The sequence below is a fragment of the Mixophyes fleayi genome, chromosome 9, assembly GCF_038048845.1.
Source record: "Mixophyes fleayi isolate aMixFle1 chromosome 9, aMixFle1.hap1, whole genome shotgun sequence".
NCBI lineage: Eukaryota > Metazoa > Chordata > Amphibia > Anura > Limnodynastidae > Mixophyes > Mixophyes fleayi.
The window spans coordinates 25,891,944-25,910,248 of NC_134410.1; the positions used below are offsets into that span (position 1 = coordinate 25,891,944).

At 42.6% G+C, this 18,305-nt stretch overlaps 1 protein-coding gene and 1 long non-coding RNA gene across 3 annotated transcripts in view; both read right to left on the reverse strand.

The window, feature by feature from the left end:
- Positions 1-2,337: 2,337 nt before the first annotated feature.
- Positions 2,338-18,305, reverse strand: part of LOC142102289 (uncharacterized) — a 56,184-nt gene continuing 40,216 nt past the window's right edge. The window contains exons 1-2 of one of the 2 annotated variants that reach the window (XR_012679236.1): positions 18,197-18,283; positions 2,338-2,650 (exon numbers count right to left, since the gene is read on the reverse strand). This is a non-coding gene — a long non-coding RNA (uncharacterized LOC142102289). Of the gene's footprint in view, positions 2,651-18,196; positions 18,284-18,305 lie in introns of those variants that run through there. The other variant, XR_012679235.1, reaches the window with a different exon arrangement.
- HIPK4 (homeodomain interacting protein kinase 4) lies at positions 3,065-5,705 on the reverse strand. Its single transcript, XM_075185866.1, has 2 exons — positions 3,859-5,705; positions 3,065-3,097 (listed from the first exon to the last, which is right to left on the reverse strand). The coding sequence occupies exons 1-2, from the start codon at positions 5,485-5,487 to the stop codon at positions 3,065-3,067; spliced, it is 1,662 nt and encodes a 553-aa protein (XP_075041967.1). The 5' UTR covers positions 5,488-5,705.

The window sequence follows — 18,305 nt, forward strand, 5'->3', positions numbered from 1 at the left end:
TGTGAAAAGATAAGGGGAAAAATGTGTTTTAAGGGGTCAAATGATATGAAATCCAAAAGTGTCCGTAGTCCTCTGTGTTACTGCACTGAAAAGGTGCCGGGCACCCATCTACCCATAAATAAACTTTAGGAATTATTAATAATAATAATAATAATAATAATATTTTTTATTTATAGGGCGCCACAAGGTATCCGTAGCGCTGTACAGGGACAGACAGAAATACGGTACAGGGTGAGACAGCACGGTACAGTTAACAAGAAGCACAGTAACTCAGGAAGCTCAAAGTACAGCTAGAGGGGTGAGGAAAAGGGATATTCTGCATACGTTGGTAGACTGAGCCCAAGAGGGAGGGCGCAGATGACAGGTGAGAGCCACAGAGGGGTAAAGAGAGTCGAAAGAGGGGTTGAGTGGCAGAAGGACCTCGAGGAGGCAAGTAGCTGGAGAGCAGAGTTAAGTGGTGGAGAACAGGAGGAGAGGTGGCCCTGCTTGGAGGAGCGTACAATCTAAGGGGAGGGGTGGACAGACAGAGACACAAGGGTGAGGGGAGGAAAGGGGGCGAATGGAGGCTGAGGGGGGGAGAGGAGTACGACAAGGAGGGTTGTTAAGTGGGACACTGGAAGGCTTTTAAGAAAAGGTGGGTTTTTAAAGCCTGTTTGAAGCCGTACAAATTGGGGGATGTTCTGATGGAGCGGGGGAACTGGTTCCAGTGGAGGGGGGCAGCGCGGGACAAGTCTTGGATACGTGCGTGGGAGGAGATAACCAAGGGGGGAAGAGAGGAGACAGTCATTGGCCGATCGCAGAGGACGGGATGGAGCGTGAATAGGGATGAGGTTGGAGATGTAGGGTGCAGTGGAGTTGGAGAGGGCCTTGAATGTGAGTGTGAGTAGCTTGAGCAGGAGTAGGTAGGGGAAGGGGAGCCAGTGAAGGGCTTTGTAGAGGGGGGGGGGAGGGGAGACTGAAGATGAGCGGCGAGAAAGGAAGATGAGCCGAGCGGCTGCGTTGAGTACAGAACGAAGGGGAACAAAATGAGGACAGGGGAGGTCAGTAAGGGGAAGGTTGCAGTAGTCCAAGCGGGAGTTAATAAGAGTGGATAAGAGCTTTAGTGGCATCTTGGGAAAGGAAGGGCCGAATGTGTGCAATGTTGCGCAGCTGGAAGCGGCAGGATTTGGCAAGAGAGAGAATGTGAGGGGCAAATGAGAGAGAGGAGTCGAGGATGACACAGAGGTAACAAAGTTGGGGAACAGGGTAGATAGAGGAGGTGTCAGGACCCCTATTGGTGGCACTGCCCCTTTCATGTGATGTCAGTCTGTTGCAGCCATTGTCCCAGCCTGCTATGATTGATTGTGGACTATACAGTAGATCTAACCAGTCTAAGGTCTAGAAGTTTTATTCTATATGTTCCAGTTTTTATCTTTTCATATGAACTTTTATACTTTTAGATCTTAACATCTTTTAAGATCTTTAACATTAGAATCTGTAAGATTGAGTAAACCAATTTTGATACAAATCTTTATGCTTATGTTAATAGGCAGTTGCTTCGAACAGTAATTTGTAGGAGTAACGTTATTTAGCCGAGTGAGATCTCTTGGTACGTAGATACCCATATACCGTGTTTTATAGGCTTGGAAGGAGTTCCCAGGTTCTTATTGGTAACTTAACCCTGTCCTATATAATCATATTTGTTCATATTCATTTCATAACCAGAATAATGGCTGAATATTTTTATTGTGTCAAATAGCAGGAAGTAAAGAGAGACTTTGGTAGGACGGCGTTGGCAGCAGATCGTCTGCAAACATTGTGCCAGCTTGTGTTATGTGACCTAATTGAATGCATGAATAGGACGCGTTGCCTCTGAGTGCCAGAGGCAGAGGCTCCACATCTAAATTAAAACAATTATATATGGATTAAATTAGGTTATCGAAATCACCCAGCACGTCCCATTTAGTCATTATAGCTTTCAGATTATACCAGAAGATGTCATCAAAGGCTCTTCACCATTTGCTAGAAAGTTATTTAATGTTTTCCTTCTCTTGGTGACGAGAGATTGGGCGGTACGAAGACGGGTTGGGTGGCTCTTTCCCTACTTCGTGGCATTATAAATGGATGCATAGTACGTTCTGAATATGTTTTTCAGTTTGTAGAAGTATATAGTGTAGTTCACCATCTCTAACCTAAAGGATTCACATGGTAGTGTTCAAAACCCTTTAGAACGACAGACAATTTGTGTATATATATATATGTATATATATATATATATATATATATATATAAATTTTTATAATGAATTGGGTCAGTACATTTGTGTATATTTCATAAAGCAATAAACAGCAAGATCCGTGTTTTTAAAATAATTGTCTTTTTATTTCTGTGTACTGCTCTCTGGCATATGTACACGACATTCCCAGCCCCGTTACACCCATGTCTCTGACCTTCCTATTTCCCAGGCGTGGCAGCAGGACTTGTGCACTTATGATGTTGTTTGGTTTGTGTGGTGGCTGCTGCATTGCCTGTAAAACTGGTCCTTATGTGACTTTGAGCACCCGGCACCATCTTTGGTGTTCTCCCAATCTGGCGCATCTATCTTCCACTGATGCTTGCACTGCCCGGTTCTGTCCATGGGGGGAGTCATGCTGTATTCTTCTGTTTCTTTCTGTGGGTAAACAACAGACCATTAACTCATGAATGGGGAGCATACACTACATAATATCCTACATATAGCGGCTATTCACCATATAAGCCACCTTGGGCATCTGCTGAATGAGAGAAGTTTCTCGGTTCTTCCAACCGAGAACACTCCCAGTGTTCACATGATGGTGTACCCGCCTATGTATTAATGTATATAGGGCCCCAATGCTCTGTTAATGGAGCACTGAGGTGGCACAATATGTACGATTTTTAATATATTGCATAGAACACAGCTCCTCACCAAAGGAGCAGAGCTGACCTCCCTCACCTCAGAGGTGCAGGAGGATTTCCGCACACATGTGTGCAGTGCAACACGCCATATGGTAATGATCTCGTTATCATGGTTGTGGACAACCCCCTCCCCCACCAACTTCACAGGTCAGTCTATAGGACAGACGGAGGGCTCTAAAACCTGGAGAGAGATTATATTATATTTAAAACAGGCGTAGTCTATATGTATTGTACCATCTATGCTAACAGAGTAAAAATGTGTTATATTATGTATAAGATTGTTGATGAAGATTGAGAATACATAATGAGATCTATAATATCTTAAATGAAGCTTTGCATTCGCATGCAGTCTTTCCTGATATTCCTGGGATGTGTGTGTGTGTGTGTGTGTGTGTGTGTGTATGTATATATGTGTGTATGTATATATGTGTGTGTATATATATATATATATATATATATATATATATATATATATATATATATATATATATATATATATATATATATAGTGTATACAACTTTCTATTTGCACTGTATGAATGTATAGCATAATTTGTGTGTAAGTGCCTGGAAGTAACTTATACGTATTGTGTGTGTGTGTGTGTGTGTGTGTGTGTGAGAAGTCTCATGTCTAGGATATCTGATGCGGTACATCTAACAAAACATTAATTTAGAGCAGAATAGCAATAGTATTTCTTGAGTAAATTGAATATTGCATTTGTAAGTGGATAATTAATGAGATTAATTGTTAAATGGTTAGTAATGTATTTACCTTACTATTAACCCTTCACTGGCTTTAGCATCTCATTTTATAGATAATGTCCCTTCCTATCTACAATATAATTGGTAGGGACAAACATTTTGTTTCTTTTGTAACTGTAGATATTGTAATAAACATTTATAGTGTTGGAAATGTGCAGGAAATCTGGACTTGACACTCACCTCTACTGTAAAAGCCTCTGGTTTCTTATATGGAGCATGGTCCTCTCCTGTATTGAACTTTTGTGTAGACAAATCAAGAGAGTTGATGATTCTGCGCTCCTCATCCCCGCATTTTGTAGCATCATCCCGGTTTCTCCCAACTGGATTTGAAAAAGACGCATCCGACTTAGAATGGAGCGGGACCTTTGAGTGCTTTGAGGTCCAGTAATTGCCAAACTGACTGGCCACAGGATTTCTTCTTTGTTCAAGATGGAGGTAGTCATTCTGGCGTGTTGAAGCCCGTAGATATGCATGATCTTGATAGCCAGCTAGCTCCGGGTGGTACGTACCATCACTCCACGGCTTCAAGTTCACTACTTTATCAGGCTCTGCAATATGGAGGTTTTCCATCTGCTTAATGCACCTTTGGATCTCCGCCATATCATTAGTATCTTTCACCGCTTCATCTTGGTAATAGTTTGGAGATGGAAGACGATGATGACTTCCTGATGACGTTCTGTAATGATAACCGTCCGCTTTCCTTGTGCCATCATATTGGCACTGCTGTGCCAGCTGGTAGTACTTTGTGTGCTCATAGTTCAATTTCAACTGCTGGAGGGAAATAAACGTATGTTTTAAGGCTGCATTAGGAGTTATCCTCTCATGAGAGTCCAAGGTCAGCATCCTCTTGATGAGTTCCACCATGTTCTTCAGATCATCGTATTCAACCAGTCCCTCTACATCTGAGTAATAGGATTTTGGCACATTCACTGACTCTATCTGATCCAGTGATTTTAAGATAAATTTCCTTTTCTCTAGAGGTTTCACGTTGGTTTCCAACTGGTATTCTTCCAAAGTTTTGATCCTCCACTGGTTTTCTTTGTTGGAATCTATCTTCCGATTAAAGAAGAGTAGGGATTTACTGGCTGCACACAACGCATGGCTCTTGGGCATCCCTTGTGTGTCACATATGTATCTGATTTGGTCATACTCACTGTTTCCAGGGTAAAGTGGACAGCCAAGTTGGAGCTCGGCAATAATACAACCGAGAGACCACATGTCCACCTTCTCGCAAAAAGGCAATCCGAGGAGAATCTCAGGAGCTCTGTAGAAACGGGACTGTATATAAGGTTCTTTCACATATCTAACCTGATTGAACATACTAGCAGAGCCAAAGTCAATCACTTTAATCTTAAATGGGTACTTTGCTTGGTCAATCAGCATTATATTCTCTGGCTTTAGGTCTGCATGGATAATGGAGAGCTCTTTTAACTTGGAAAGGGCTCCCAAAACTTGAGCGGTGATTGTCCTTATGTGTCTGACAGGAACTGGAGCGAAACCATTCTTCTTTTGGTATTCAAACAAGTTTTGCTGCAGAAGCTCAAAGACCAAATAGAATTTAGCCTCATCATGGAAATATTCAATGAAGTGTATAAAATGAGATTCCTCTGGATCAACCGCCCTAATAGCCTTCAGCAACTTGATCTCATTTTTGATGATGCGACTTCTCAAGAAATCGTTCTTGAGCATTTTGATGGCCACCATCTCTCCAGTTCCTCTCTTCCAAGCCTTTACAACTTCTCCAAACGTCCCTTTCCCCTGGACCGCAATAACATCGTAGCAGTCATCTTTAGACTGCAGAAGAGCCATGTCAGACGTCGCTTAGATAACGTAGACTGAAAGGGAATCCGACTAACCCCAACACACAACTGAAACTGGCTATGATCAAATGGCATCTGAGCATCTTTAGAACTCAACTATGTCATAATTAGTTGGGTTCTGTGGTTGCCGAGGAGCCTGCATTCTGTGGTGATGACAGTTGAACACTACACGTTTTGACAAAAAATCTTAACCAATGTCTCACACAAGCTAGGAATACTAAGGCCAGCCAGCCTTCAAACTTACCATCAAACTACTTCACAATACCGGGTCACCTTTAAGGACTACAGCTGAGCCAGTTGTATGAAGATCTGCACAGAAAGGGGTCTTCAATTCAGAAATGTCTCCCTTGAATGCTGTACACTAACACGGAGATATATGTATTGCGATAAGCTCCCAATTAATGGAGTCTCGGGGAAGGTTTTAATTGTGACACCCTTAATATATATTTGTTTCACATGTTAGGGATTCGCCTATAGGAGATGTCTTGCCATTGCCAGGTGAGCTTATCCCACTATAGCTATATTGTACATAAATGCCCCTAATTATGTATGTGAATAATACATATATAATAATATACATTGTGATTATTTAAATTACATTAATTTAAAGAAGCGCACCTTGTTTTAAAATAAAAATTAACAATTCTATGTGTGTGTGTGTGTGTGTGTATACACTTTTGAGTCCATGATGTATAATAAACATGCTTTATGTCCAGTTGTCCGTCTTGATTTTAAGGCCCTTCTGAATGATGGTAAAGCTAATAACTATACTACTATTATTGTCACTGTTCTAAAGCCATTCCAGGTATGATGACACAAACATAGACTGTGAAGGGGTCTAGTACCCCAACAGGAATTTGGATAATGTTAAGAAAAGCTGAAGGTTGGAAGATGCCCCCATAATGGTGAGCAATAAGGTCTCCAATAAGTCTGTTCTGTACAGTATTTTATGCAGTCTGTTGTCTTTCTTGATCTATTAATGTTAGGCCTACTGCTTTTGTAGGAGTACTTGGGTACTTCCTGATATCCGTCTGTCTGATGAATATATCCGTGTGTGTTGTTATTGGGCTCTATAAAGAAGACAGTAATAGCAAACCCACAAATAAATAGGCTATAACAAATTGGTATAAATAATATCGAGCAGTGTATAACGCTTTTAGGGACTAATAGGACAATATTGGTGTTTGACGTATTGTTACTAAGTGAGGCCTCTTGAGAAAGGGATTATTCCCAAAACGTCAGAGTCTTATTTCTCCATCGTGCATATCCTGCCCCTCTGTCACATTCTATTACTGCTATGCAATGTGATATTTACCTGTATGCATATGTATGTATGCTTAGCACTCTGTGATTCTACTATATATTCTCTAGTAAATATACGAATTTATACTTTACCTGTATAAGTTTGTAATTGCATGTTTTACTTGTGGGTGTGCTATTATTATTTTCTCATTAATGACATCGACCAGCACTTATTATAAATATCCAGCCCTAATAGGATTATAACTGCATACATTTGCATGTTTCTATTTGTGGGTGAATATTTCCTAAATTAGCAGTTGTCCAGCCCAAGACGACCACACCTCTCCCATAATTGTCACCGGCAAAATACGTGACAGCTGAATACTAAGTAGTAAGTGAGTAACATTAACAGAAAACCATTCTACCCTGCCCCAAAAAATGGTGCTGCCACAGAACCAGCCATTGTGATCTACAAATCCATGAACCTCCCCATAAAACTGACCATGTGGCATAGATCTGAACTTGGGTAATAAAAAGAATTCCCAAATGGTTTTGTAGTAGGGTTTGTGTAATGCATAGATGATCCCCCATTCAAAAGTAGAGTACCTTCAAGGTATGTCTCAGGGGGGTATGTTAGAGATTGGCCTAAAAATACATTGTGAATCTACCTGGAGTGAATAAGGCATCATTGTTCTAACAAAACAGCCTTGTCTATTTTATAGACCTGTGAAGACGATGGTCAACCCTGGACCCTGGAAAATACTTATAGTTTTACAACCAGGGACTTGTTACTTACTATGGGTCTCGTTTACAGTTGGTCATACGTCTGCGCTTGACAAGCGATAAATGTGTTACATGCGACTCCTTATGACGGAACGTTGGAGGGGAGGGACGGACAGGTACAGAAAGGGCATGTTCGTGGAATTGTGACTTGGGTAGACCTAGATGCAGGAGAAGTATCTTTTGCTGGTACGATGGGCAGCAATGATGGTGGTGCCGCTCACAGCACTAGCTAGCTGCCATGGTGAGCTGGGACATAGCTCCCAAATTCCCTGGAGTCCGGATGTAAATGCTATTGGGGTGGCAGGACATGCCTCTCAAATCGTGACTAAATCAGGATAGGTGTGAGGTATCTATGCATCAGCATCTACAACAATGAGCATTCATCGAAAATATCAGAATTATTGGTGTGGAACTCTTCTATAGAGTCACAAAAGCAGCTGTTTGTTTTTTTTCTGACTTCTACTTGTTTCTTGCTGATTCTGAGTTGTGATTTTGGTTTTCTTAATAATTGTCAGTAAGTTTACTGATGGCTGGTAAATCTGATAATAGTAACCCTAGCTTGCTTTTCAGTGATCATTGTGAATGCACAATGGGCCTGAAGTAAAGTTAGACAGAGATCCAGCTGAGGGATAGAATACCTGGACAAGTCATGTTGTGATGCAATGTAAATTATTGTTTTAATTCATGCAAGGGAAATACAAGCTGCTTCTGCTTGCAGCACACACATACAGGCACACTTTTACAGTTGAGGACTGTACTCATCCCAACTCTGCATCTGTCCATACATTTTACATTTCCCTCCTAACTACAGCACAACATGGTTTTGCAAAGGTGCAATATTGCAACCGGCATTCCTGCTAACTCTAAATGGAATACACGAGGGTGCGCTGACTATCACTACAATTAGGGGCTTGTCCTATGATCATCAGGTGAGCCAATTATATCATTATCAAAGAACATACCTCTGTGCACATTGTCTACCAAACGCAGCTGCTTTGTCGCAGCAACCAACATTTCGTGTATTGGATCTAATGGTTAAAGGATTTAAAACGTAAGAAATGTAAGTACTGTGATCAGTGTTAGAAAACGTTTGAAACTGCATATTTGCAACATGTTCTCAATCAGTACCCAGTGTTTACTGTAATCACACATGCACATTATCAGCAGCAGAGGGCGCTATTTAAGCACAATGTAATGGCATCACCAAAGCTGAAGTAAAGTAACAGCCAAGTCAGGGATCACCGCAAGTTAAGAGTTAACAAAGGGATATTAGGCCTCAGACCATGGGCCCCGGAACCGTCTTTGTGGTTAATTACTTATTATGTAATATATATCCCCTCCATCGCACTTTTGAATGTACATTTTCATTAGAACATATGGTAACTCTCCATCTTATTATGTAATAAACACATAGTTGCCAACTCTCCCTGAATGTCAGGGAGACTCCCTGAAATAGGGGTGATCTCTCTCACTCCCTGAAGGGTCTGGCATTCTCCCTGATGCTGAGCCAGTACAAGACGTGGTTGGCTTCCCCATCTGTGGCATGATGACATTATTCAGAAATTGTGTCCTATGTCCACGTATTGATGCCTATGGAGGTGGCCATTTTCATGGAGACCAAGATTTCATCAAAGACTGACAGGTAAGACCACATGAGTTCAGTAATAGAGACAGAAATGTAAAAGACACTTAAGTCTCTAGAGATTCATTAGCTGCTTTTCTTTAACGCATAGTTGCCTACTCTCCTGGAATGTCCGGGAGACTCCTGCATTTCTGGGAGACCTCAGGGCAGGGCAGGTTCTTGTCCCCACAATAGCTAAGTGACAGGGGGTGGGGCAAATATCACATCATCTTAGCCCCACCCCCTGCTGTAATTGGCCAAAATTGCGACAATCATTTAGGAGGCGGGACCAAAATGATGCGATTTGTCAAGCCCCGCCCCCGCAGACCCACCGCTCTCGGGATCTCCCTGAGCCAACGAGGAAAAGTTGGCAAGTATGAATAAACATCAAGGACAGCCCTTTCTAAATTCATTAGAATATACAGGAAGCCCCTCACCCCAAGGGATGGGGGCGATCAGGGGGTTGGGCTAATGCCCATGTTCTAATCTGCCATTAAACTCAAATAGAAAAAATAAATTATGTTGAATATAAAGAAGTAATGCATAATAGAGAGAGCAAGCACGCGCAAGTACAAAGCACTGGGGCCCAGGCCAACCTGTGTGGTGGGAGGGGCGTCCAATGTGGTGTGGCCACTCCCCCGCCTGTGGTTATGGAAAGGGCCCCAAGAAGTTGCTGTATCTGGGCCCCAAATTCCTCTCAGTGGCCCCTGTAGGGTATTCTGGGGTGGAACACCTGTGGCAGAGCCTCAAGTTGCCTAAAAAGTCTTAGAGAACTAATCACTGATAAAGTTTACGGTCTAATTCAGCCCATGATTTCCAACGGTGAAGAACCAGGAAAATCAGTCGCATTAATTGTAATTAAATGTGGAGAGTGTACTTTACCCCCTCGACAGGTGGGACCCTGGTCCACATCCTCATCTTTCCACAGTACCTGGAGATGTTGGGATTAGTTCAGCAGTGATCTCTTTATTCCGCTTGGCACCAGTGAGGCTGACCGCGGCCTCGGGATGTAGGTGGCTGACCAAGCTTGAAAGTCAGAGTGTATGATCCACATTACTGAACTGATGATCGTGCAGGTGTACGTTTGTAAATGGATGGAGGTGTATTGAGAACAAATCACATTATAGGAAGAGGACTTGTTCTGTCAGTATCCTGCGTGTGATATATATACTCTCAGGAACAAACTTTAGAACTGCTGAAAACAGACTTTTTCCAACTGAGGAGAAACGGAGCGAGGTGACGCTAAATGAAACGAGACCGCGCGACAATAACCTTCCAAGGCCCTTTACGGCTTCTGTTTTTCACAAAATGGCAGATTGTCAGTAAGTGTGTAATCACACGGTAATACACTGAAAATGTGGAATAATTATCACACAGCAGTATTCAGTGTTACTGTTAACACCCATTAATAATTAGTAGCATAGAGGTGCGCTACTGCTGTGTACAGTCCTACTTCATGCCAGTGTGACACCACCTACCAATGATTTGACCTCACCTACACCACCAGGCCACTTTTATAATATTTTTCAGGGCTACTTTAAGTTCCCAATCCACCCCTGCGGCACATTTAGGCTTCAGTTCCATTAATGAAAATATAAAACATCTAAAAATAGATTTTATTTATTTCAAGTTACATTTAAATATATAAAATCTATAGAATGTAAAAAAATATTTTTTCTCATTATTAAGCATTTAGGAAAAAAAAATATTTCTTGTGTTATTGCCAAACTGGTCATAACAGCACAGGTATTGTGGTGGTGCCAGGATACTTGTTAGGCTTCCCCAAGCAAACGCACGAAAGCCAGCAACTCTTACCACTGCTAGGGATATTGGCTGTGAAAACAATGCTATCACGAGTGGTAACTCTTATATTGGATGATGGGACAACCAGCTCGATCACAAATTATAGTGTTCTTCATGTGTTGATAAATATGTCCCTGAGAGTGGGGAAAAGTTGTCTCCTATTTGGGCCCAGAACCCACCTTTGCCTCTAAATTGTCCTTTGTGCTTAGCCCTGACATTTGCAGGCTTTGCCCAGCCTCCTGCCAGGCAGTTTTCCTATAATGCCCCATAAGACTCAGTAACAGTAGTGCTCCCTGGGGGTACATCAAAGACTGAACATGAGGGAGGCCGAGGTATAAGGGCAGAATATTAGGTTAATGACTGTAAATATTAGAGGAAAGCGAGTGCAAGGTGATGGATAGACCGTGATGAGACAGACACACAGCTAGCTGGAGGGAGGACATTTATAAACCAGAAAAGGTAGTGGAAAAAGCACAAATGATTTTCTTCTCCTTGTCCTTCTGACCCCTAATAACCCCACATATCCCCTCTGATTTCTCCAGAGATCTTCATAAAAAGGAAGACGACTCAGGTCAATTTTAATAACAAAGGCCCGGGCAGGCAATTTATCTTCCAGGGCCCTCTGAGATATCCGGAGATAAAAAGCGACTAAAAAAGCCATAAAGTCCCGGCTCTACCACTAATTTGTTTCACATCTGGCTAAATTTCAGCCTAATGCACTAAGACCATGGGGTAGATTCAGCAAACCTTCTAAATAGGAAATGTTGAGGTGTTGCCCATAGCAACCAATCAGATTCTAGCTGTCATGTTCTAGAATGTACTAGATAAATGATAGCTAGAATCTGATTGGTTGCTCTGGGCAACACCTCCACATTCCCTTTTTAGACGACTTCGTAAATCTACCCCCAGGGTTTAATTTGCAGTGGACAGGAAAACCGCTCCAGCGCTTCTTTTGTCCCCACAGTCTTTATTGTTTAAGGATCGTTTTTAATGTCCTCACATATGACGCACATTTGAGTTCCACTTATATTTTAATCTGCAAATGAAGCGCTGTGTACGACCGTTCATTACAGGGTGTTGCCCAGCCCTCAGCGTGTCTATAAAACCAGAAAATAATATTATTCCACACACGGTATTAAAAAAAAATTGCTCAGGTCCAGTAGCTCACAGTAGAGATTAGAAATCAAGATGAGGCACCTAACGTTCAGTATGATTAAAATTTTCATCATTAAAGAATGTCATCAGCGTCGTCTAAACTGCAGTGTAAAACAAAGCTGCCCTGTACTTGTCTGCTTCATGCAAAAGCAGCCAGTACTTTTCCTGCGTGCAATAAAATAAATAAATTGCATTTGCATCACTTGCATCGCAAACTCGTTTTCCCAGTTGCAAATGTTTCCACTTTATTTGCTTACTTTACTCACTACATGGAGGACTGGCTGCTGTGGTTTTGGAACATTTATACAGATTCCTACTCGCTGTTACATTAATTGTTCCTTTTGATGACCAATGTTTTTATTGGTTGTTTGTATTTAGCTGCAGGGCAGGGTGGGAAAAGGCTGGAATTTCAGCTGGACGGATATAAGAGCTATTTACCATGTGCACATACACGACAAGGTGGAAATTCACACAACACACGGACAAAGTGTTGAAAGGGGCAGTACTGGCCTAATTCATACTTGCCAACTCTCCCGGAATGTCTGGGAGACTCCCGAAATTCGGGTCGGTCTCACAGACTCCCGGGAGAGCTGGCAAATCTCCCGCATCCTGCTACTGTCTTCCCAAAATGACGTGATTCACTGTGAATCGCGTCATTTTGGCCCCACCCCCTCCCGCCCTCGAGTCACGCCCATCTCCCGGAAAGGACTTCGCAAAAGTAGGTAAGTATGGGCTAGTTTACACTCCGGAAATTACTATTAGTTGATGCCCAATTTGTCTCTACACCTCAACACTTACCAAACTTTTCATACATTTTTGTCCCTCTCAGAGGATAATTTTTCCCCTCAGACATAGCTAGTACTTCACTCCATTAGTATAACTGCATACATATCAGTCTCCTGGGTATCCGACTACATTTTGTCTAATTGGTTTTAGGATGGACACTACAGCAGGGATTTCTAGGAAAGATTTTTCTTGAGCTCTCTCATAATAAGATAATTAAAATGTGATACCACTACATTTATTAGCACATAGGCAAGCGCAGGGGATTACAGGGGCCTGGAACCCCCCACCATACTAGCCCAGGGAGTATATTTATTAAAACTGTGGGTTTGAAAAAGTGGAGATGTTGCCTATAGCAACCAATCAGATTCTAGCTGTCATTTTGTACAATGTACTAAACAAAAAGATAACTAGAAGGTGATTGGTTGCTATAGGCAACATCTCCACTTTTTTTAAACACGCAGTTTAGTAAATATACCCCCAGGAATACTGTTTAAAATTATACTTGCCAGCCTTTTTAAACTTCTTTCCGGGAGATCCCAGACAGGGGGGCGTGAATCACGTCATTTTGGCCCCACCCCCCACGATAAAATGCTGGTTTTTTTGCGGGGGTGGGGCCAAAATGACGCAATTCACTGCGAATCGCATCATTTTGACAGCAATAGGATATTTGCCTGCTCTCCCGGGAGTCCAGGAGACCTTCCGGAATTTCAGGAGTCTCCCAGACATTCCGGGAGAGTTGGCAAGTATGTTTAAAATATGAAGAAAGGCTTACACTTTGCTCAGCGGGTGCATATATTATTTGTTATATATATATATATATATATATATATATATATATATACATACAGCTTGTAGAATTAACAGAGAATCTATACACATAGACTATGAACATTTGGGGAGAGGTTACATTGGAAACCCCCTTCCCCCCATTATAATTCCTGTGCTCACCTCCTCTGCATTTGGGGAAAAGCATTATTATCCTTGGCTGTTGCTTTTATATTGACAAGTTTTCCTTTCTACCCACCGTTAAACTTGTGACCTTGCTGAACCTACGACCTTCTAAAATATTCATCATACCCCAATTCTTTAAAATTCCATCCAGTCACTCTCCGCTCCTCCTGATGAGTGATTTAACATTTTAGGGCATAGCTTCATATCATTTAAAGCCCCTTGGGTGCTAGCAGAAATAACTAGCCACATATTGGAATAATACCTCTGCCTGCAGCTCAGTCTATGAATCCACAACTCCTTAAGGGATTGGAATAGTATGTGAAGTTGTAAGAATGCAGCTGTTCCTACTGGGTTAACCTCATTAAAAATGAAAAATCCACTAGTATTGATCAGTAGCTATGAAAAAAAGCCTTTGCTATAATGTGAAGCAATACATTGCTAATTGATTTTCAGAAGGAAAACAGTGAGGGCTATTAATCACATCCTGGTTTCCTGGGCTCTGTACATATTATTCAGGTAGTCAGCTTCAGTGAATAGTTTATATGTGTATAGGCAGTGGTCGAAGTGGAAATTTAGAAGTGACGGTATGGATAATGTAAGTGACTGGAATGTGATAGTGTTACCATGAAAGTAGGAGAAATGATGGTATGGTTATGGTATACCACCGTGTACCAGCCAAATGCAAACACTGTGTATAGGTACATTTTATTGATCTATGTATGCATATGTTAATATTTTACTGATATGTGTATATATGTCATACTTACCTACTTTCTTCAGCTCCCTTCCGGGAGCCAGCCAGTGGAGGGGGGCGTGAAGGGGCGGGGTGGCCGAAATCGCGTCATTTCGGCCCCGCCCCCTGTGACGTCACGACGCAAATTGCGTCATTTGACAGCGGGGGCGGGGCCAAACGCCGCGATTCACCGGGAATCGCGGCGTTTGGGATCTAATTCTGCCCACTTCACTAGGAAGTGGGGCACTTCCTAGTGAAGTGGGCAGAATTCGGGAGATTGCCACACTCGCCCGGGAGTCCGGGAGACTCTCACAAAATGCGGGAGTCTCCCGGACATTCCGGGAGAGTTGGCAAGTATGATATATGTTTAATTTGTATTATCAGAAGTCTTATTTTGTGCCGCACTACAAAATATGGTGACGCTTTGGAAAGTTTTTGTACAAGTAGTTTTACTTTCATTTTCCTACATCTGCCAGATCCCCCCCCCCCCCCATATCCATCACGGATAAATCAAAATATATCTGGAATGGATAGTACAATGCTTGGTTTAAACAGATCTACCTGGTTCCATTAAAGGCACATACAGTATATGTAGTTTTGCACATGACAGTGACTTTGATGTTTTTAGTATGTGTTTAACAGTGCTTCTATTTTTCGTGTGTTTTTTTTATTATTATAAATGACACTACAGCAGTTATATTATGTGTTTATTGGTTGTGGGGACTGTGGGTGCCTTTTGTACACAGTTCGTGTCCGTGATTATTACAAGTAGACATTTAACATATTGAGTCCCCTGTTCAGAAGAAGTTCACATATGTGCTAGACAGGGGTTTCACGGGTACATGTGTGCATTGCATGTTTGCTGTGTGCTGATGGTATTTGCGCGTTTTGAGGCCTAGTTGAAATTCAGAGCATTGTTCCCAAGAGGCGGTTGCTAAGCAACAAGGTCCCCTCATCACATCCCAGCCAGATGCAATAAGCTGACATGGACGGGGGGGAGGGAACGCTGTACAGGGCTAGGGGGTGTCCAGCAGGATAAGGATATCCCAGTGTCTTCTAGGCCCTGGCAAATTAAAATTGTACATCCCATACTGACACCCCCCATCTTTATTGTCCATTCCTAGAAAATGTGTCATTAACTCAGGATAAAATGGCCTCCTGCAAAGCAGTATAACCCTTTCACCACCACCATCTCTGACTGCAGCACAGCTACATGTATTCATGTGTACCACAGGGCATTTATATTTACTGCGGGGAAAAAAAAAAATCTTTCAACAGTAACGCGTCATGTATAAAGCAGCATCTGTTATCTTGACACATAGATATTCCTATAGTGCACAGTGATTGCCGAATTGGTGCACTCTCTACCCCTGACATTTACTGGATTTCCTTGCAGGGATGAACAAAAAGTCATACTGCGAAGATCTGGCTCTATCCACCTAGGCTTAAATCGATTTTAGATTTATTCATCCCAATCCCTCTATCTTTTATAATATCATACCGCCGCTACATGTAAGTTATAGGAAGCTTGGCACAATGACAGTCATATTGTTTACCATCATGTCCTATTGCTTCTTGTGATGTGCCAGGCACACCCTCCAGGCAATCCTTACCTGGGTATCATAATTATTTTAATTATTTTTTCCCTATTCACTATTTTATTGCACCCAATAGGAATCCTGAAATGACACAATTTACAGACGTTCTGTCCCAGCTGTCCTTGGGAGCGTTCCCATGCCAGACACACCCTAATGCACAGTCCCATTAAAGTGGGGGCACCGGTGCCGCTTCTGTCATGTGCCGCTATACATACAAGAGAGCTGAAACGGAAATGCTGCACATGCGCAGTAGCAGCCGCTCCTCCCATGTTCCGTTGCGGAACTAAAGAGGTCTGAACTTGGTGCGCTGACTCCAGAGGTGAGTCATACATAGAGAAATGGAGCCTACTGCCTACATATGTCTTATTAATCAATGTATTAAATGATAGTGTGTGTATATATGGAATTGGTAGCACTACTGTGTGGCATAATGTGAACTGGGGGCACTACTGTGTGGCATAATATGAGCTGGGGGCCCTACTGTGTGGCATAATATGAACTGGGGGCCCTACTGTGTGGCATAATGTGAACTGGGGGCACTACTGTGTGGCATAATATGAACTGGGGGATCTAATGTGTGGCATAATATGAACTGTGGGCACTACTGTGTGGCATAATATGGACTGGGGGCCCTACTGTGGGGCATATTATGAACTGGGGGCCCTACTGTGTGGCATAATATGAACTGGGGGCACTACTGTGTGGCATAATATGAACTGGGGGATCTAATGTGTGGCATAATATGAACTGTGGGCACTACTGTGTGGCATAATATGGACTGGGGACCCTACTGTGGGGCATATTATGAACTGGGGGCCCTACTGTGTGGCATAATATGAACTGGGGGCCCTACTGTGTGGCATAATTTTAATTGGGGCTACTACTGTGTGGAATAATGTGAACCGGGGCTACTTCTGTGTGGCATATCATGAACTGGGGCTACTACTGTGTGGCATAATATAAACTGGTGACACTTCTAGACCCCCTCCTGCCTAGGTGCTGATAGATAAGTAGCGAGCTGCGGTGCAGACTATTCCTCTCTAGGTTTCCTTGGGTGAACACACTAATGAAATGTGCCGCGTGCGTCTATGAACACTCCATTAACTGTAGAGGATATGGTGGCGGGATTGTCCAGCAGCAGTCTCTGTCAAATGGTTTAAATAAGAAGTAGGGAAGAGTTTGTTGAAGGGAACAACATAGATTTCATGAAAAGATGAAGAGAGAGAGAAACAAATGTGTAATGAAGGAATAGTGCACATACAGGGAAATAGGTGGATGGTGAGGATCATAAAATACACTATGATAAATAAAATGGTTTAAGAGCTCTAACACGGAGTAAGAATACAGAAAGACTAGTTATTTAAGGGTTGCATGATTGGGCTAGAGTTACATGAGATCACACTATTTGTTAGCAGCCAATTGAACACTTTAAACTTAAATCTAGATGTGTGTCATGGGAGGTTCAACTTACTTCTGACCACAGCTCCTCAAATATTTAAGAGCCAGGGTCTGTGTTTAGAGAGAGCCACGCACATCTCAGCAGGAAGGTACAGGCACAATAGCAGAGATGGATGCAGATTTGTGCAGAGAGAGGAGTTTGGAGTATAATGCACAGATAGTAGGGGGAATTCAGAACATCATATAATGAGTAGTAATTGTGGAAGAAGGGTAGAGGGGTGGGTGGGAAAGACAGAGGAGGGGAGCAGGGAGGATGGATATTAAGGAGGAGGGAAGGGGAGGAGAGTCTCACTATTCAGGTTGGGGAAGGAAAGAGGTGCAATATAGCAGAGGATGAGAAGGAGAAAGAGGAGAATTGGGGAAAGGGAGAGAGGGGAGGACAGCATGTAAGCAGATAGGAGAAGGCTGAGAAACGGAGGAAGCTGCTGAAGACAGAGAGAGGGGAGGAGTGGGTCCATTTATAGATGAGGGGATGGACACTAAAAGCACAAGATATGGTCTGATGAATGGATGGTAGGGGTAACAGAGATGAGATGGAAGAAGATCAGTGAAAGGAATCACACATCACCTCTTCTCTCCGTCCACACAGGCTGGGAAGAGCGATTGGGATCCGACCACCTGTGCCACTGTGGAGCTCGGAGCTATCCTGGGTACCTGGCTCTTAATGTGAGGACTGG